The sequence below is a fragment of the Haliotis rufescens genome, unplaced genomic scaffold (assembly GCF_023055435.1).
Source record: "Haliotis rufescens isolate VD_foot unplaced genomic scaffold, xgHalRufe1.0.p SCAF_50, whole genome shotgun sequence".
NCBI lineage: Eukaryota > Metazoa > Mollusca > Gastropoda > Lepetellida > Haliotidae > Haliotis > Haliotis rufescens.
This window is the reverse complement of record NW_025964224.1, coordinates 3,099,856-3,122,689: the sequence shown is the minus strand read 5'-3', so window position 1 is coordinate 3,122,689 and position 22,834 is coordinate 3,099,856. Positions and strand designations below refer to the sequence as shown.

The window sequence follows — 22,834 nt, the reverse complement described above, 5'->3', positions numbered from 1 at the left end:
TGCAAATAAATACTTAAAATAACATTGGTTTATCTTCGTCAATGCGCCCTGATGCAACCGGTCTGTCTATTTAATTATGTTGCTCCTTCGTGTGTGTGAATTTAGGTACGCTTAAAACTATTTGACAGTTACGAGTCGGCACCTTTATGTGTGAGGAGTTACTTCAGCGTGGGCAGCAGCATCTCTAGTTAAGCACCGTGTACGCAAGAAACACAACATGTGTACTAGTGACCTAACATGATGCTAAAGTGAACTATTCAACAGCGTCGCTATCATACTGATGCTGATGATGCTGATGATGATGCTGCTGATGATGATTATGATGCTGATGCTGATGATGATGATTATGATCATCATGATCATCATCATCATCATCATGATAGCGACGCTGTTGAATAGTTCACTTTAGAGCCAACCATTTGCTCTTTGATATTTTAAATTTTTATTTATTAAAACTATCAGGCCTCCCAGACGGAATAAATAGTTTGTTATCAAGATCACGTTAACAAAACATATCTTTTAATGAAATCCTTTTTTGCTTTACTGGTTGGCTACCAGTCCCAGTGCAGAATAAATACTGCGAAGTTCTTGATTTGGAGGACATCGGTAGCTGATGCAGGGATCGTGTTTACTTTATATCCACCCTTGAATTAAGAGTTTCATCTATCCGCGACTTAGCAAGATGAAATTGTTACTTATTTTGTTGCTCTTTGCCCCAGATGTGGTAGCAAAGATGCCCGAAGTTCAAACCCATCTGTTTCAAAGAGTCTTTTCTCTGGATAACATAAATGTTCTAGAGATCCCCTCCAGTTTTAGTCAGTGTGACGATTTCCTGGAATGCGGGTCAATCTGTTCACGGGACGATCTGTGTGTCGCTATGGTGCACTATGATGGCGAGTGCTACACCTATGCTTCATCCGTTTCGCCATCTGGCATCGCAAAACCTGGCGCCAGAGCTTACACCAAGCGCAGAGGTGAGATACGTATTACAAGCCTTATGTTTAATGCTAACTTCACATGTCTAATGCATCAATCTATTTCATAAATGTATTGCAGTCATTACACTTCATTGCTTTAATCCAAATGTGATTGTTAAGCACCATTATCATTATCATTATCATTGTGTACATCACCATCCATCTTGCTAGCTTAAATACTCAGCAGTTGGTCGCACAGGAGGGCGACGTTCACTTATACACCTCTAGTGACGTCAACCTGTTGTTTCACGGGAGTTAGTGTGTGAGTGAGTTATTTGAGCCATATAGCGACGGCAAATGCTGATACAGTATCAACAAGACACCAGCGTTATCAGTATCCAACGCCATGGAGTACATGAGAATTTTCTTTTGAATTTAGTGAATATAAAATACATGTATAACAAAACGCCTGAAGAAGAGATCGGCACTGTTGTCTCTTTCTGCCATCAGAAAAAATGATTAAATTTAAAATTAATTCTTACAAAAGGCCCTTCTCTGGAACAAAATAATTCATGGCAGTAAATTCTCGAACTCTGTCTTGGGTATGTCTTAGATAAGCTATTCCAGTAGTTTCTGAGAAAACTTGTCCCCATTGCAGAGACTATGCACTTTGTAAAAAAGCATGGCTCAAAAGGCCGCCGTGACTGTGTATGCTCAAAATCTAAAAACATGTAGTAGGGGAGAAGAAACTCTGGGAAGAAAATAATTTATGGAACTAATTTTCGAACACAGTCTTTTCAAGTATCTCGTAGATAAGCGCGCAAAGTTTCATTCATGTAGCGTCAGTAGTTTCTGAGAAAATATGTCCCCTTTGCAGTCACTACGCGCGGAATAGAAAAGCATGGAGCAAGGGCCATAACTCTGTAAAAAAAACTTTAGGGCACCAATTGTGTGTGCAGTACTTTCCTGCAAAACTTTTAAGATTTACAGTAAATGCTTTAAAGTTATATTGAAAGTATTCAAGACAAATATAAAAAAGCACTTAGTTAATGACATATATGTATATTTCAAACTTAGATACCCGCTCACGCGGGAAAATAGATTTTTCAAGTATGTTGCTGGATAATGTGAATCCCTTGAATTTGAAAAGTCCACACAGTCAACAATATATACCGAACCGCAAAAGAAACGTCACCCCAAGTAAAATTGCTTGAAAATTGTCATTTAAATATATGGGTATTTTTTGTCAAAGTTTCTAAAATTTAACATTACCTTTTCTGGAAAAATGAAATTTGATGATAAAAAATATTTAACATTACCTTGATAAAAAAAAACAAAGCAGAAAACAATAAACCGATCGCCCAAACGCATCACTGAATCGTCCATGGTAACCCGATGCACGTGGAAATTGAAATGCACATACGTTCCCCCATTCCTTGCCTTATAAAAATCCACCCAGATCGGATAGCATTCAAGCGTTATTGAATTGCTACCACATGCCAAGATTGACAAGAAATCAGCAACACCAAGCCCTTGGACGATTGCAAGCTGGACAAACCGCCCGGCAAGTAGCCAATGCATTTCAAGTCCACGTAAGGACCATATACAGGCTCCAGCAACGGTACCAGACCACCAACACTACAGATGACCGACCACGTAGATTGTGCGACAGCATCTTCAAGATCGCTTTGTTACTGCTGCGGAAACTGCTCGACAGACCATGGGGGCAAAGCGGGGACACACCTACGACACATAAGTGCATACACCGTGCGTCGACGATTGACGAGACACCTCCACTGTCACAGGCCACACCGAGGACCCATTCTGACACCAAGTCATCGCCGGGACCGTCTTCAGTGGGCAACACAGCACCAGCATTGGCGCCACCAACAGTGGAGAAGAGTCCTCTTCTCAGACGAGAGCCGTTACTGTATCTCAACAGCAGATGGCAGAGAGAGAGAGAGTCTGGCAACGCCGTGGGGAACGTTATTCGGATGCTTGTGTTGTTGAGAGAGACTCGTGGGGTGGTCCGAGCATCATGGTGTTGGATGGAATTGGTCTTGCACAGAGGGTCGGCCCTGTGGTCTTCCAGAACATCGGCCCAGGGAGAGGCAATGGTGTCACAGCAGCTCGGTACATTGATCAAGTCTTGGGACCACGCGCCATACCTCATTTGGCACGTCGCCGCAACCACGTGTTTCAGCATGATAACGCCCGTGTCCACACTGCGAGAGCAACAACAGACTTCCTCCAGCAGAATGGCATCAGAACCATTCAGTGACCTGCCCTCAGTCCCGATTTAAATCCAATTGAGCACCTGTGGGACGCGATTCAAAGACGGCTGGATGACGTCTGACCAAGGCCGACATTGCAGTTGAACTGCGTGAGGCGTTCCTCAGGGGTTTGGTTCAAGTGCCTATGGCCTTCATCAACCGCCTCAACCATTCCATGTATCGACGTTGCACGGCAGTCATCAATGCACATGGCGGACACATGAGATACTGACTTGTGATGCCATTTTCTCAGAGACTAGAGTGTTTCACTTTCAGAACATTTGACACTTTAATTTCAACCTTCATGATCAGTTTTGCCACGTTTCATCTTTTAGTATGTCTCAAAGTATGTTTACAGTGTTTGGACAAATACGGTTTCTGATGCATATATCCATGGTGACGTTTCTTTTTCGGTTCAGTGTATGTTTGACGGTGAACCATTCCTCACAAGGGATAGACCTATGAGATCTGTCCTCATTTAGATTAGCAGATATTCGTGACTAAACTGACTGTGGCCAATACATCGTCGCAAAATGACCTCATCATGTCTTGTCTGACAACCAATTGTTGGTTTCAATTCATAAAGTTTATTGATTCGTACTTGGTTGTCCCACCTTCTTTGCATGAGATCCCGAGTATAACTTTTGATGGTTGGCTTGAAATTACGAGACAAGGAGTAGAGATCCAGCATCTGCTTTGCAGTCACCTGCTATGCCTATATGACATGGCTACAAGCAAATTGGCCAACAGAAAGATCCTTATGAAGTTCTAAAATGTCTTGGATAAAAGGATGATTCGAGGACACAGTTTTAAGTGCCTGAAGACAAGACAAGGAAAATATTGTACATTGCATTTGTTGCTGAATATAGGTCAAAGTTGTTAAGATAGCTTTGGCTTCAGCAGCGAAGATTAAACCTTTATCTGGGCTTCTTGTGGAAACAGTTACATGGGTCCAATGACAGTCACACTCGCCACTTTGCTACTATCTGCAACCGCGGATACAGTGACTTAGCTTTGGAACTGCTGGGTGACCTAGCCCGTTGTGGCTGGTAGGTTTTGCCTCGTGCCTCCAGTCAGATGACTACCAATGGTACTTTGCCACAGTTGGCAACTGCTGGGTCCACCTTCTCTATGTTGTGCTCAAGTATGGGCAGATGTGCTCATTTAGATCGAGACCGACCAAGAGAACCGACCAACTGGAGGAACTCTGTTGAAACTTTCTCGCTTCGTCGTCCATGTAGACGTATCACCAGAGAGTGGTTATCAAAAGTGGATGAATTGGATGAATGATTTGACGCATGTACATGTCACCTGTCACATTCCCCTTTACAGTGACAACAGGCAACAATGATCAAGACAATAGTTCATCATAATATGAAATGGTACTTTCATTTGGCGTGGTCAGTGCTTTTTCACAAATCGCGAGTGCTGTTTATGTCATCTCACATAGGTGTTAGTCACAGAATGATTGACTTAATATCATTTATACAGGTCCAAAAGTCACCAATCTTTAATGATGTGTACCATCTGAAAATTTCAAAAGTGATTTCCCAACAAAAGACATATTCAGTTTAGGTGCGAATATACCAAGGATTTGTAGTATTCCCCAGCTACTGGTAAGTTGTTTTAGACACTTGGGTCAGATATATTGGTAGGCAAAGCATTAACACCACTAAGATATTCTTTCCAACCTAGGTATTGCAACATACAATACTTCAATACTTACAAATTCAACAAAAGTTAAGTTGGTGGTTATTCTCATTTTCTCGATCATAATGGTGGATTTCTAAGTCATAAGTAGCGGCTCCAGCCGTGGGGTACATGACCCTCATTTCTGCAATTGCTGCTGCTCAAATTAACATTTAAGATTAAGATAGCTCCCATAGCTATTAAAATACACTACCGGGCAAAAGAAAGTTCCCACTTTAAAAAATAGTTGTATAAAAAGCAAAAAAGCTGGTACAGGTTTGAACCCCCGCAGAAAACATTCGCCCAAATGCAACATGACCACAACCACAACGCAGATTTTCGAACGCAGCTTTCCAAATCATGCATTGTTGAAAACGTGCAAAACGTGATTTTGAGACATTGGTCCAAATGCACGTGCGTGATTGTGGCATAAATACCGACGTTGGACAGAGGAGGCATTCAGTAAGCACAAAAACACCAAGAATATGCCCAGACTTACACAAGCGCAACGAGACAGAGCGATCGGTATGCCTAATATGGGGGCTACTCAACGTCAGATAGCCAGAACCTTCAACTGCTCCCAGACCACCATCAGCAAGTTGATAATCCGCTACCAACAGACAGGACAGACTCAAGACCGGCCAAGATCGGGAAGACCGAGAGGGACAACACCGGCCGAAGACCGCTACATCCGGCAGATTCACCTCCGAAACAGATGTGTGACGGCGACGTCAACGGCGGCAACAGCACTAGGGCATGCCATCAGCGGACGAACAGTCCTTCGACGACTTCTTACTGCTGGTATACGAGCCTACCGACCCTTCCGTGGAATGGCCTTGACCCGCCTACACCGTCAACGCAGATTGCAATGGGCACGAAGGGTACGTCGGTGGCAGCGACGTGACTGGGCGAGAGGGCTCTTTACAGATGAAAGTCGGTTCTGTCTGTTCAGGAACGATGGCAGAGTTCGAGTTTTTCGACGAAGGGGAGAGCGACTGATGCCAAACTGCATTAGAGACGTTCACCCGTTTGGAGGTGGAGGCGTCATGGTATGGGGTGGCATTTGTGGCTGGTTATCATCCGAGGAAACCTGAATGCTCAGAGATACAGGGATGAAGTGTTGAGACCTGTTGTGGTGTTCTTTATTCAACATCAGCCAAGAGGATTAATTTTGCAACAAGACAACACAAGGCCTCACAAAGCCCGAATTGTTCAAGACAACCTGAACAACGTTAACGTCAACGTATTGCCCTGGCCACCTTGTTCTCCAGACATGAACCCCATTGAACATCTCTGGGATCATCTTGATCGTCAGCTGAACAGACTCTGTTGAACTTATGGAACAGGATTCCTGTTGGCGTTATCCGCCGACTGACGACGTCAAAGAGGAGGCGTGTGTTGGCGTGCATGGATGCCCAGGGTGGTCACACTCGCTATTGATGACGTGTTACCTGACTACTGTGTCATTAATGGACTCTTCATGCACTTTTTCAATGAACTCGGATTTGTGAAATTTTATATTTGGACCCGCTGACTCTTTCTTTGTGTATTTCGGAGAATGAAATATCGGCATTACATAGAGAATCTCACCCGAGTGTCTTTTGATATCAAATATATCAACACGAGTTCATAAAAGTGGGAAAACTCCGAGGCTTGCCGAGCACCATTCCGATTTTCAAGCCTTTTTAACTAGAACCAGCATGAGATGTGTCTGGACCTTAATCGAACGTAGCAAAGTGTGTTTCCATCGGGCACGTGGTCTCACAAATAAGTGTTGTGATTCAACTGTTGATAACGAAAGGATTGTCGAAGACGTGGAAAGTTTGTATAATGTTACGTGAGTTTATATCCTCGTCGCCATTGTGGCATTCCACTAGACTTTGCTTCATACAATAGCTGGACACTGTTCACTGGACAGTGTTCACTGGACACTGAAACACTGGACACTGGACACTGGACACTGTTCACTGTTCACCGTTCACTGGACACTGTTCACTGGACACTGGACACTGCACACTGGACACTGGACACTGTTCACTGGAAAATGTTCACTGGACACTGGACACCGGACACTGTTCACTGGACACTGGACACTGGACACTGTTCACTGGACACTGGACACTGGACACTGGAAACTGGACACTGTTCACTGGAAACTGGACACTGTTCACTGGACACTGTTCACTGGACACTGGACACTGGACACTGCACACTGGACACTGTTCACTGGACACTGGACACTGTTTACTGGACACTGGACACTGCACACTGCACACTGGACACTGTTCACTGGAAACAGGACACTGTTCACTGGACACTGTTCACTGTTCACTGGACACTGGACACTGGACACTGAAACACTGGACACTGGACACTGAAACACTGGACACTGGACACTGTTCACTGTTCACCGTTCACTGGACACTGTTCACTGGACACTGGACACTGGACACTGCACACTGGAAACTGTTCACTGGACACCGGACACTGTTCACTGGACACTGAACACTGGACACTGGACACTGTTCACTGGACACTGGACACTGGACACTGGAAACTGGACACTGTTCACTGGAAACTGGACACTGTTCACTGGACACTGTTCACTGGACACTGGACACTGTTCACTGGACACTGCACACTGGACACTGGACACTGTTCACTGGACACTGGACACTGGACACTGTTTACTGGACACTGGACACTGCACACTGGACACTGGACACTGTTCACTGGAAACAGGACACTGTTCACTGGACACTGTTCACTGTTCACTGGACACTTGACAGTGGACACTGAAACACTGGACACTGGACACTGGACACTGAAACACTGGACACTGGACACTGTTTACTGGACACTGGACACTGCACACTGGACACTGGACACTGGACACTAGACACTGTTCACTGTTCACTGTTCACTGTTCACTGTTCACTGGACACTGTTCACTGGACACTGTTCACTGGACACTGGACACTGGACACTGGACACTGTTCACTGGACACTTGACACTGGACACTGGACACTGTTCACTGGAAACTGGACACTGTTCACTGGACACTGTTCATTGTTCACTGGACACTGGACACTGGACACTGAAACACTGGACACTGTTTACTGGACACTGGACACTGGACACTGGACACTGTTCACTGGACACTTGACACTGGACACTGGACACTGTTCACTGGAAACTGGACACTGTTCACTGGACACTGTTCATTGTTCACTGGACACTGGACACTGGACACTGAAACACTGGACACTGTTTACTGGACACTGGACACTGGACACTGAAACACTGGACACTGGACACTGAAACACTGGACACTGGACACTGGACACTGAAACACTGGACACTGGACACTGGACACTTGACACTACACACTGGACACCGGACACTGGACACTGGACACCGGACACCGGACACTGGACACTTGACACTGCAACACTGAAACACTGGACACTGGACACTGGACACTGGACACTGAAACACTGGACACTGGACACTGAAACACTGGACACTGAAACACTGGACACTGGACACTGCAACACTGAAACACTGGACACTGGACACTGGACACTGAAACACTGGACACTGGACACTGGACACTGGACACTGAAACACTGGACACTGGACACTGAAACACTGGACACTGAAACACTGGACAATGGACACTGAAACACTGGACACTTGACACTGGACACCGGACACTGGACACTGGACACTGGACACTGGACACCGGACACTGGACACTGGACACTGGACACTGGACACTGCAACACTGAAATACTGGACACTGGACACTGAAACACTGGACACTGGACACTGAAACACTGGACACTGGACACTGTTCACTGGACACTGGACACTGAAACACTGGACACTGGACACTGAAACACTGGACACTGGACACTGAAACACTGACACACTGGACACTGGACACTGGACACTGGACACTGAAACACTGGACACTGGACACTGGACACTGGACACTGGACACTGAAACACTGGACACTGGACACTGGACACTACACACTGGACACCGGACACTGGACACTGGACACCGGACACTGGACACTGGACACTGCAACACTGAAACACTGGACACTGGACACTGGACACTGAAACACTGGACACTGGACACTGAAACACTGGACACTGAAACACTGGACACTGAAACACTGGACACTGGACACTGGACACTGGACACTGAAACACTGGACATTGGACACTGGACACTGAAACACTGGACACTGAAACACTGGACACTGGACACTGAAACACTGGACACTGAAACACTGAAACACTGGACACTGGACACTGGACACTGAAACACTGGACACTGAAACACTGAAACACTGGACACTGGACACTGGACACTGAAACACTGGACACTGGACACTGCAACACTGAAACACTGGACACTGGACACTGAAACACTGGACAATGGACACTGGACACTGAAACACTGGACACTGGACACTGGACACTGAAACACTGAAACACTGGACACTGGACACTGAAACACTGGACACTGAAACACTGGACACTGGACACTGGACACTGAAACACTGGACACTGCAACACTGAAACACTGGACAATGGACACTGGACACTGGACACTGAAACACTGGACAATGGACACTGGACACTGAAACACTGGACACTCGACACTGGACACTGAATAGAGACACAAAGACAGGAGTGAAACAAATGAAATAAGTCGATGATGATAGATGTTTTCTCTGTAAATTTGTCACTGAAAATTAGGTATGCCTAAATTCTAACTCTGTAAATGCCCCTTCAAGGGGATGGACGAGCACTGGTCTACAGACGTCGGGGAGAATATTACGCCGGAACTGCGTACAGGAAGTGGACAGGTTTGGTGGGGGTAGCGTTATGTCGGCGGCTATCTCTTATCACGAAAAACTAATGTTCACCTTGAAAATAACATTATGTTCGATAGCAGTACAATCATGGTAAATTACTTAATCATATTTTGCCAATTATTACGAGATCTATACATATCTAGCAATGAGGGCACGATATTGTCATTAGATCTGTTGTCAGTAGCCGCAAAGTCACCTATAATGAAATATTTATTTCAAAGAAAAACATTAACATTACGTTTGAAAACGCAAGCGACAAAAAACATTTCCGTCATCATAATAATCATAAGCATGTGTTTGGGCATCAAAGCCAAATAGTGATGATACCTGGTGTTCGCGAAAAGGTGAGATTCCCCACCCCAACTGGTGGCATAAACATGTGCAAATGTGAGTCAACTGTTCACATGAACAGAAACACGGGAACATATGGTCAATGTCAAAATAGGGGACTACAAGGACAGGAAATACCTGAAACAGGAATTTTAATGCTTGGATGCAAGAGCGATGATGGGCATTCCATGCTATAATAACGAATATGGAAAGCTGAATTGTCAAAGATCGAAATGATGTATAATATTGTGCATTTCAGCCAAGACATGCCCACCCGACTTCCATCAAGACAAAGAAGCACGGCTGTGCGTGAAGATCGTTGCGAATCCTTACGGAACCTTCAATGAGAAGAGATGCACCGAACAGTCCAAAGATGCCCGTCCTGCCCAGATTCAAACAGCACGGAAACATCGAGCAGTGGTGATCTATGTGGATAAAAAAGGTTATGGATTATATACTAGCCACATAAAGAAACTGTGCACGGAGAAAATATATTCTGGATTGAAATACAACACAGCAAGAACAAAATGATGCAGACGCTGTAGCAGCTGAATGATCGGACCATAAGAAAATGTCAACGGGACCTGAACAACATCTGTTACGATGACGTCAGAAGATCAAAATGGAGTAGGGGGTCAAACGACAAAGTCACAAAGTCAATAACGGGTATGACCACCCTGTGCGTGAATCACAGCAGTGCATCGGCGACGCATGGAGTCCACCAAATGGGCATGGAAGGCCTGGGGAATGGCCTGCCATATCCTCCTCAAATCCTGTGCCAAGTCACGGACGTTATCTGGAGGATGTGAAGACGACGCAGACGGCGCTCCATTTCCTCCCACACATGCTCTATTGGGGAGAGATCTGGAGAAATTGCAGGCCCTGGCAGTAACATGACATTGTTATGGTGAAGGAAATCCATTGCGACCCTAGCCGTGTGAGGACGAGCGTTGTCCTGAACAACCACCAAAGGGGTTCGGTGCCGTGCTGTTATCCCACCCCAAATCATCACAGAGCCACCTCCAAAACGATTCCTCTCCACAATACAGTTGCATGCATAACGTTCTCCCAAACGCCGGTAGACACGTTGGCGCCCGTCACCGTAGGAAATGTTGAACCTCGATTCATCTGTAAAGACTACATTTCTCCACCATATTCGAGGTTGGCGAAAATGATTTCGACACCATCTTAGACGGTTGACTCGATGACGGTGTGTCAGTATGGGACGTATGGCAGGGCGTCGTGGTCGAATCCCGTACTGACGTAAACGATTCCTGACAGTGTTGGGATGGATACGGCGCAGTCCAGGAATTGTCTGGGACGTCGTTACTGCCGTTTGGAACCTGTGTCGGAGATGTGTAACTCGAATCCATCTGTCCTGTCTTGGCGTCGTTACTCGGGGACGTCCTGAACGTGGGTGGTCGGCAACGTCATTTGTGTTCTGATAACGCCTCACCAATGCCGATATCGTGTTACGATGGCATTGGAAATGTGTTGCCACCTGTTGTTGCCTCATTCCCGCTCGGATCATTCCAATGGCTTCATGACACTGTGCAGCTGTCAATCTTGGCATGATTTGCTTGTGATATGCTTGAGTCTGCGCCTGAGAAGTTTTGAGTTTTTGAATGACCACAGATCATGCTTTCCAAAGTGGCAGCGAATTTTGAGTTGCACATGCTGTGTACAGCTGCACAGGATGCACGTGCAGTAACACACTGCACGTCCATAAGCCCCCGTCAATGACGTCATATCGCATGGCACGTGCATGAGCGTTTGAATGTCTCCAATAATTGCTGTGTTCAAATCTATATTTCATATATGGACGGTGTGCCCTTATATCTATATTTTCTCCGTGCACAGTTTCTTAATGTGGCTAGTATATATCAGTTGTATGTAACAAACTGCCTATGGTTTCAATTAACTTAGAAACTGTAATTATGATTGAAGGTCGCTATTTCTTGAAAATAACAATACAGCCTCTATGTGAACAATATGGCACGACCAGTATAAATCAACTGACAGGTGAGTAATATGAGAAACTGTATTATTGATTCTATGAGCCAGGGAATATAAATGTAACTTATTTGATTTTAGGAACCATGTCAAACGTCTTCGTTGGTGGCAGAACAAACGCCAAGGGAGCCTATTCCTGGTTGGATGGCACTGCGATCAGGAGCAATATGTGGTGTCTGGGTAGTTCTTTTGGCCAGAAATGTGTTCAACTTTGGACAAAGGGGGGATTTTGCCTGAAAGATTGTGATTGCTATTCTTCTAAAGAAATATTGTGTGAAGTGCCCCTGAATGAGTAGCAGGAAAGTTGCACTGTACACTTTTATTTGACTATTGTGAGAGCGTCCCGAATCCAAAATATATCCTTCACGTACCTATTAAACTCTCATTAGGTGATATTGTGTTGCGGACATTTTAGTCCATTTACCAAATTTAAAAATTTGTTGGTAACAAACCAAGATATAGCTAATGATTCATTACAGACATTATCATAAGAAATTTTCAAACATTAGATTAATACAATATGTGCTGTGCTGAAATATTACAATTTGTGAAGTCGACATTATATATATTGTAACAACTGATGACTGAATTTTCTCTGGTCATTCATAGGTTTTCAAGGTATTCAGGGATCATATTAAAAATTAACAAGCTTAGCTGAGTTTAGACATGTGTACTAAATGATGTTGTATATTTAAGAAATTATCTTGGATATGACTTTGTCAGATATTACTCTAGGGAATACATGTTATATCTGTAATCAGCCATGACAGCTGGCACTCACATATCCACTTTCAATAACTAGCGCTTCGAAAATGATGATTGACTTACATGTATGCTTATTTGGCATATTAACGATCGGATTTGTGTGGCTGGATTATTAATATCAAAACTAGGACAGACCAAGGAAAAAATATTTACAATGTATGGCTGTTATATTGTTGAGTAAATATCTACTTCTGTAAGTAGCCCCTACAGACACACCTCTGTGTTTTGTTAGATCCGTGTCACATACCTTTATTACATTAGCAAGAGACCCGTGAAGATTCCGGGGTAGAATAGGTCTTCAGCAACCCATGCTTGCCGTAAAAGGCGACTATGCTTGTCGTAAAAGGCGACTAACGGGATCGAGTGGTCAGGCTCGCTGACTTGGTTGATGCATGTCATCGATCCCAATTGCGTGGGTCGATGCTCATGATGTCAAACATTGGATTGTCTGGTCCAGACTCGATTATTTACAGAGCGCCGTCATATAGCTGGAATATTGCTGAATGCGGCGTTAAAAAACAACAAACAAACAAAACATTAGCAAGAGATAACTGAAATAATACAGGCTGTTTGAAAAAGTCAATACCTCAATAAACAACAAAATGATGGTTGGTACACCACAAATATTACTCGCACGTATATGGAAGATTCAAACGAATAATTTCGGTATTTGTAAAAGAAAACTCGCATTTAAACATACATTAAAATACAATCTCCTCCTACCGGGTACCCACTCACTGCTGGGTGAACAGTGGCACATTTCAAACAAAGTCACTTGCCTAATGAGACACCACACGTGGTACATGTGCTTCAGTGTTGGGCAGGACCGAAACCCTAGAAACTCTCCGGAGTCAAGCTGCGTAACGTGGTCACCTATCCAACTACTTACTCTCCGAGACCTACGTTGCTTAACTTTACCTGGTTTGTGTGTGACCTGTGCTCTGTGCAAAGGATCACGTGCCACCACAGGGTTAATTAGAAACTTAATGTAATAATTATAAGCGTTTCGAACTGACCCCAGTGACTATGCTATTCGTATACACTTTATATAGGGAAATAACAATACCAATGTTGTTGTATTTTGTCTCTCCGGTACATATTTCGTACTGTGCTACATGTCTTTACTTGAGTTTGTAACATTGGTATTGCTCGTATATTTTCTTAAAATCTGTAATTTCTACGAGCTTGGAAGATTGGATGGGCCATCCTGTCTATTATGTCGTCTCTTGCGACAGGCAAAGATTACTTTGGGATATCGACGGCGTTTGAATATTACAATGGTCATATGCTGCTGTTGGTAACTAAATAACTATGTATTTAGAAATGCGCCTATACTCTAGACATGGTAGATAAACTGTGTATACTAACTGCGAACGCTACCCGTGAAAGGATAAATGCGGTCATGAAATAAATAAATTGCCGTTTCAAGTAAGGGAACGACAAAATCGAAACTGCACCTCTTAGATGAATATGTATAATGAATTTGTTGTTGACATATTAATCTGAAACCCACCTTCATCTTGTAAATGTTCATCTAATCTTATTTAAAAATTAATAATAAAAAAATAAAAATGAACAGCTGAGAAGAATGCGTTGAACTGCTTGCCAATTATGCATTTTGACAAAAAGATATAATTTTAGTAGTAGTTTATTCAGAAGTAATATAAGCCCCAGACCCAGGTTCCACATGGACTATAGAGATTGTCTCACAAACTGTAGAAGCATATTAAATGTGTGGCTTGCACCACATGCACCACAGAGGTTGACACAGAGGAATTAATTCCCAGCTGCTAGATGTACGCCTAATGACTGATTTAATATCATCCGGCAATTGCATGTATTTCATTACTATAATGGCGTTTATTTAAACAGAAATGCAGAAAGTCAGTCCTGGTCCTGTGAAAAACCATTGTGAAAAGAGCGCATGTGAGGAAAATGTTGTCTCAGACGAGGAAGAGTTCATGTTTGTTTCTGAAATATGAAAGTTTTATTTCCCTCATCGTGTATAAGAATACTCTTCTTGAATAATGCCAATAAAATAAAGTGTTCTGGCAGTAGCGTTTCTTGTACAAGTAGTTACTTTTAGTACAAGATTATGTAAAGGACGTGGTTGTCACTACTCACATCAGATATTATTCATCATTAACAATATAAAACAAAATTAAGGAGCACTCCAAGGAACTACTTCAGGACCCCGCGCCGGAATTGTCTCCAGTATCAGGCTTGTCGCTTCAAACTCAACGGCACCGGACGTTAACACAACTATCAACCGCTGACGGTTCATTGAACTACATACCATAAGACCTTTTTGCTTCAAACAACAAAAGTTACGGTCTAGTGCTCAGGGCGGTCGGTGTTTTCGTTTTTGGGTTGTCAGTGTCGGTGGTGTACAGAGTTGCAAAATCAAATATTTTGATAGAATTGAACTTGGTTCTATCTGTGATTTTGAAAGCCCAAGCACGGGTACAGCACGGGTACGGTGCTGACAAACCAAGAAACATAATCAGGGTGAAATCCACCAACATGGGGACGGTGCTGACAGACCAAGAAAGATAGTCAGGGTGAAACTGAAACCCATAATCATTTGTGTCTGGCATGCTTAAATGACAACAGTGTGTTTCAATGACACAAGTCTGTTTAAATGACACCAGTGTGCTTGAATGACAAGTGTGCTTAAATGGCACCAGTATGCTTGAATGACACCAGTTAGCTTGAATAACACAAGTGTGCTTTTTGACACCCAGTGTGCTTGAATGACACCAGAGTGCTTGAATGACACCAGTGTGCTTGAATGGCACAAGTGTGCTTAAATGACACCAGTGTGCTTGAATGACAAGTGTGCTTAAATGACACCAGTGTGCTTGAATGACAAGTGTGCTTAAATGACACCAGTGTGCTTATATGACACAAGTGTGCTTGAATAGCACCAGTGTGCTTGAATGACACAAGTGTGCTTGAAAAGCAAAGTGTGCTTGAATGGCAACAGTGTGCTTGAATGACTCAAGTGTGCTTCAATGACACAAGTGTGATTAAATGAGACCAGTGTGCTAGAATGACACCGTTGTGATTGAGTGACACCAGTGTGTTTGAATGACACAAGTATATTTAAATGACAACAGTGTGCTGAAATGATCCAGTGTGTTTGAATGACAACTGTGTGCTTAAATGACACCAGTGTGCTTAAATGACACCAGTGTGCTTATATGACACATGTGTGCTTGAATGGCACCAGTGTGCTTGAATGACACAAGTGTGCTTAAATGACACCAGTGTGCTTATATGACACAAGTGTGCTTGAATGGCACCAGAGTGCTTCAATGACACCAGTGTGCTTCAATGACACAAGTGTGATTGAATGACACAAGTGTGCTTAAATAACACAAGTGTGCTTCAATGACACCAGTGTGCTTCAATGACACAAGTGTGATTGAATGACACCAGTGTGTTTCAATGACACAAGTGTGCTTCAATGACACAAGTGTGCTTCAATGACACCAGTGTGCTTCAATGACACCAGTGTGCTTGAATGGCACCAGAGTGCTTGAATGACACAAGTGTGCTTCAATGACACAAGTGTGATTGAATGACACCAGTGTGCTTTAATGACACCAGTGTGCTTCAATGACACAAGTGTGATTGAATGACACAAGTGTGATTGAATGACACAAGTGTGCAGAGTTGCAGCACTTTAGACCACGTCCATGTCCCAGCTGCATGAAGGGATCATAACATTCATGTTAACCACCTCAACACTCCAGTGCCATGAAATGAATGTTTATTGTTTTTATTTTCACAACTTTGACATTCACAGAAAAAACATACTTTGTGCAAATAATACAAAGAAAATGAAACTGTGCTAGCTGATATTTCCTTCTCATGTACATATTTATGTGTTTTACATTTACTTCAGGAACAGTAACTGAGGTATCCCATACCTTGTTTGTGTCTCATACAGTCAGAGCAACACCAAACATCTTCAATACCACGGATTCAATATCAACAGATTTTCAACAACGTCAGCTTTTTTCCCAACAGAGGAAGATCAGCATGTCTGTGTTATTCTTGTACCAACTCTACTCAAACAGTAATAGTCATCAACCTGGCTGCATGCCAGTAAGTCGGAAAGTCTTGACAACAGAACTGATTTTTAAAATGTTTGCAAGCAAAGTCTTTCTTTCATCGTCACACATGGGAGTAGACTGCAGACTGACTAGGACCATAATTAACATCCTCATGTGTCAGGGGAATCAGAGCACTTCTTCTTCCGCCCTTTCACTGGGAGTTTTGCATGATCGTCAAACAAGGTATTCTTCTCTAGAACCGTGTCCTCTGTGATTCTGATCTCTGAAGTATAGAAAATATATGTCACCTCATTAATTGTTTATTTACTTGTTGTTTAACGCCGCACGCACTCAGCTATTAAAGCTACATGACGGTGGTCTGTAAATAATCAAGTCTGGACCAGACAATCCAGGGATTAACATCATGATCCACGCAATTGGGATACGATGACATGTATCAACCAAGACAGCGAGCCTGACCACCCTGATCACGTTAGTTGCCTCTTACGACAAGTATTGTAAGTGAGTGAGTGAATGAGTGAGAGGGTTAACATGGCTTTGAACGATATTTCAGTAATATCACATGTCAGTTTGTGGGAGGAAAGCTCAATGTCATGAACGTTTTAAATATTTACCAATTTGTCAAAATCCATGGCATAAGCAAGGGATGCTACTTTGCCCAGTGGAAGAGACAACTGACCACCCATTCCCCAAAATGAAACCACAGAAATATATGCCACGGGGTCACAACTGTTTACACAGTCATGTATCAGTGATTTGTATGCAAACTCCACTCTTGTTTCATTAGGGTGCAGACCCGTGATGATCCGAGTAAGAATTGATCTACAGCAACACATGCTTGCGTGATTCCGTGACTAACGGGATCGGGTGGTCAGGCTCACTGACTTGGTTGATGCTTGTCATCGTATTCCAATTGTGTAGATCGATGATCGTGATGTCAATCACTGGATTGTCTAGTCCAGACTCGATTATTTACACACTGTCATTCTATAGCTGGAATATTGCTGGGTGCGGCGTTAAAGAATAAACATACAAACAACATCATGACATCTTCCGGGGGCAAGAGAGTTAACTGACTTTAACAGTCCAGTTTCAACCCTTGCCGAACTAGGCAACCCGGACTTTGGATGTGACAAGCGAATGCCTTAACCACAAGGCTACCCCATTGCCCCTCTTAGGTATCAGCAGACACAAATTAATATGCTGAGAATAAATATGCCATGATACAATTTCGGTCCAGTAAACTCAAATGTCTTTGGCACAGACTGAAATGTGGGTCTCATTCCCAGTGCTTGATTGGTATTATTAATAGGCTAGCGTGGTGAAGGTGGAATATTGCCGACAACAAACTTCACAGCTAGCATCTCGTACCGTATGTTCCGTCCTCCCGAGCCTTTCCCTGCACAACCGTCTTCTTCAGTAGTTTCTCCGAGTCCTCTGCTACAGTGATCAACTGAAATATATAGAGGCAGAGACTGCAAGCATATACATGTTCTGAATCATAGACAAACTACCGTATCTGCCAAAGTAGCGCCAAGGTAGAATATCTTGTCAATTATTGGTTACGCGTGGCCTGCCACTCCGAGGATGGTCTCTGACTGCATTCGTCTGTTGCCAACGTTGCCATAAACACCAAATGGTGTTTCTGTGGACGTTAAATTGTCTTGCAACATCACACTGACTCGATCCTACTTCAAGCATACCAATGGCTCGCAGACACTCATTTACGGACAGGCGTGGCATTTCATAAAGTTAAATAATTGAGTAATTTTGTTGTTTTTCTGAATGGTTGTTGTCAGAACGATGCTAAACAATGCATATGGAATCCCGTTAACTCACATGTTTTTATACCCATTCTTGGGTAGTGAAATGCATGGGGCTTACATAAAATTCAACTTTTGCATGGAATGCATGCTTTTCTGTAGCAGTTAAGTTTTTGTGACTTGACTCCATACATGTACTACAATATTGAAAACCAAACATTACTTGTTTGAAAAATACACTAAAATATTGGTTTCACAGGAACTTTTGTTGTTGAGTATAGGAATAGTGGTCCATATAGGATTAGCAGGCCAATACGAGCAGACTACCAATTGCAGGGAGAGTTGATCAATAGAAATGTCATTGTGTGGGTTGTCATTGTGTGGGTGTATTCATATTGACCTGGAATGGGTCATTACGCATGATCTGTCCCAAGTGAACTACTTTTGTAAGACCCGAATCTTGGTCATTCTGACTTGCAAGTTAAACAAACAAACAAACAAACAAACAACCTCTGTTCCTTTTCAGAAAATGTAGATAAATGTGCAGTGCCTGATGATATCTACACAGATGGTCTATTGTTGGATCACATGCTAACAACAAACAGAACCTTACAACTTGATCCAATTTAGTGGCCTCCCAGGACAAGCAATTGTGTGTGGACCTGCTATAACAACCCTCCTCAGCTTGTGTCAAATTATACGTATTTTTACCTCCTTGATTTTGTTTGCATCTGTCTCCTGTGTGTGTTTCCGGAACTCATCATTAATCTTTGATCTTCCAACTGAAGGCGAAGAAGAAACCATACACAATATTAACCATAACACACAGTTAATGTGCAACACATACTTCATGATTACTTTCTGTAAGAAATATGTTCCTTTTTGTTTGATATGGAGGTGAGGTGAGATGGGGTTTAGCGTCGTGTTCAAGATTATTTCACTTATATAGAAATGTGCATGCACACGTGTGTGTGTGTGTTTGTGTGTGTGTGGCTGCTTGCAAGAGTCAGGACTTATCTTGATTTTATACTGCTAGCCCACTGTGACACCATGCTGCATTTTAATATGAATAAGACCTTAATATGAATAAGACCGCTTCTGTGGTCTAGTGGTAGAGCGTCCGCCCGGAGAGCGGAAGGTCCGCGGTTCGATCCCCGACCGCGTCATACCAAAAGACGTTAAAAGATGGTACTTGTTGTTACCCTGTCTGGCGCTCAGCATTAAGGGGCTAAAACAAGGACTGGTCGGCTCGGAGTCAGTATACTGTGTCTGAGTTGGGTATTCATGTTAAACTGTGGCATGGTATCTCAGTGGGCTAGCACTATAAATCCGCATCAGTCCGGACTAGTACAAGCAGCCACACAAACACACACACCTACATGCACGTTGCTATATAAGTGATATAATCTTGGACGCGACGTTAAACCCCATTTCACCTCACCTTTAATATGAATACCCCTCCCAGACGCAGTATACTGACTCCGAGCCAACCAGTCCTTGTTTTAGCCCCTTTATGCCGAGCGCCAAACAGGATAACAACAAGTACTATTTATTCCCATCTTTTGGTATGATGTGGCTGGGGATCAAACCCCCTCCCTTTCACTCCTTCAGGAAGATGCTCCACCACTCCACCATAGAGGCATGATTGACATGCAAGTGTGTATGTTTTAAGATTTGACCTTTCGGCATCACTACATCATCTTACAGCATGATTAGAATCCCATGACACAGCTAAGTTGTTCAGAAACCACAGACCATTACTAGCAGGCATCCTTAAACAATAAGAATTTGTAGTGCACAAGAAAAACTATTTCTACTACCTATATATATCCTATGAGGCCAAAAGATTATAAAAAGACATATATTTTTTTAGTGTAAACAGCTACATATTCCTGTGCTCAAACAGACATAAGATGCTCTTTCTTGAAGGTTCTTGATGCATATGTGTGTCTGAGAACAAAGAGCTACATCTCTTTTAAGCTAAGGAATACTCAGAGCTACAGATAAAGATTATTTGTGTAAAATACCAAAAAATATATATTCAAAACCAAATTACTCTCAATTAACTTGCATAGAGAAATGCATGCATTAAATGAAAAACTCAAATGTATAAAAACAGCACGCATAAATATCCAATGATGATTTTTCAGCATGCATACAAAGGAGCTAATTTGCAAAACAAAATTTAGAGCTAATTTACTTTCCGAGTCAATTAAGCCTATATGTTTAGAACAGTTATCATGGTTACATACATCTAAAACATTATTTCATTTTTTTAAATCTTAAAATGTTCACTCTTTGGGGGAAAGAAACAAAAAATATGAATAGATGAGTGAAAAAATATTGGTTACCCAAAGGAAAATGTAAAAACCCAATTAAACTAGAAACCCTACTGTAAAAACTCAATTGCTCAAAAAGTTATCTGGAGCTCTGATACTTATGTTGGTGTGATTGATAGTAATGCAATAAAAAATCCAAATAGGCCATGTTGGCTGGACCTGCAAGAGCGACTCCATCGCCCTGGAACACCTTCTTCCTGGCTCGGTGTAAAGACCGGAACACTGACAGTACCTGAAAAAATACGAGAATCTAAATATACAATAAAATTTCAGAAAACAAAATTTCGAAAATACATGACATAATATGAAAACAGGGCATGATTAACTGATGGCCCGTTAGCCTATGGCCAGTTAAAATTACGAAAGCCTTGCTGAAACAAAGTAGATGGCCCGTCTACCTTGTCAAAATTTCACCTCTTCTCTGTGTATGCTTATTAATTGCACGCTGCTCATGAATCACGTAATTTCACTGAGAAAATATTTAGGGGGGATAAGGTTGTATGATTGGTTAACTCAAAGATCATCCTGGGAGAATGACACAACCGGCGTCATTTAATAACGTTGTGTACAACAACATCTTTATTTGCTCATAAAATCTACACAAAAGGAGGCAAATGTTGGTAAAAAATTAATCTCAGAGTGCATGAAATGACGTTTTAGAGGTGAGGTGTTCGAAAAAGATTTAAGAGCCCTCTGGGTAACCCTTTCCTGGCCTCCAACATTTAGGTTTGGAGCTGACAGTTTGGAGAAGAACCAGTAACTTTTGAAAGGAACAGGCCCTGCTGACTACATACAAATTTGTTGTTACACTTGACCCCTGTGACAACTTTATACATATAAGGTGTATTCATTGCCTTCTACAAACATTACTGAAGATACTTTTAACATCAATGTAAACAAGTGAATAATGAATATCTAGAAAAACAAAGTAAGAACCAGAATACAATTAGTTTCAATCCAAAAGGAACACATACCAACATTTAGTGTTTATTGAAAATTACCTTCTCAGGATAAATTACATGAATCAAAGCTTGGCAAATACCAAATGATATAGAACATTAAATTTTAGTGTTAATGCTATTGTTGCAGTGTCCAAACCAATTGAACAGCAAATGTGAATTTGTTTTAACTGCTTTCTGTTCACAAAATAAGTGACTATTTTGAAAATGTCTACATTTGCGCAAAGCGTGCGTAAAATGGTCTTAATCAACCCTATCAACAAAACCGGATTTGTATTAGCCTGTACACTTGTAGGAATGTATGAGTTTGGACAAATACAGCTACATCAAATGTTTCAATTCCACGTAATTGTCAGTATTAACTAACCCTGGGGTATATCACCAAATGTGGGCGTGGGTCTTGTAGTGGAAATATATAGGTTCGGATTTCACTGTTATTTAGCTATGAACAGTTACGCAGTTTCGACCTTATCAGTCCAATTTAGCATGCGTTGATGTAAATTACAATTAGAACATCTGGAATATTTCACTGTAATGCAGAAAACGGGTAGACATCCCGTTGTTTATGAAATTTCTAAATATCACCTTGGCCCTCGACATGTGAATATGTTTACACTCTTCTTCGCTTGAAGGAAGAAAAGACAGCATTTGTGTCAAGTCATTACGCACAAGAGCGTCTGCTTCGTCCTTTATGATGTATGGAATTATATTATTTTATCGGCACTATCATCCTAACATATAGTATACATAAATGCAAAAATCTAAAAATTCTTCAATATATTAGAAAATAAGGATACTGTAACCTATT

General features: G+C 42.4%; 2 protein-coding genes across 2 annotated transcripts; one reads left to right on the top strand and one right to left on the bottom strand.

Moving 5' to 3' along the window:
• Window positions 1–645: 645 nt before the first annotated feature.
• LOC124120947 lies at window positions 646–13,196 on the top strand. The gene is made up of 3 exons (XM_048384764.1): window positions 646–974; window positions 10,365–10,547; window positions 12,200–13,196. Exons 1-3 carry the CDS (start codon window positions 683–685, stop codon window positions 12,412–12,414), a joined length of 690 nt encoding a protein of 229 aa, XP_048240721.1. The 5' UTR covers window positions 646–682; the 3' UTR covers window positions 12,415–13,196.
• Window positions 13,197–16,641: 3,445 nt separating this feature from the next.
• LOC124120951 (complex III assembly factor LYRM7-like) lies at window positions 16,642–22,699 on the bottom strand. The gene is made up of 5 exons (XM_046483873.2): window positions 22,612–22,699; window positions 21,227–21,299; window positions 19,440–19,510; window positions 18,337–18,418; window positions 16,642–17,227 (listed from the first exon to the last, which is right to left on the bottom strand). Exons 1-5 carry the CDS (start codon window positions 22,672–22,674, stop codon window positions 17,115–17,117), a joined length of 402 nt encoding a protein of 133 aa, XP_046339829.1. The 5' UTR covers window positions 22,675–22,699; the 3' UTR covers window positions 16,642–17,114.
• Between the last annotated feature and the right edge of the window lie 135 nt (window positions 22,700–22,834).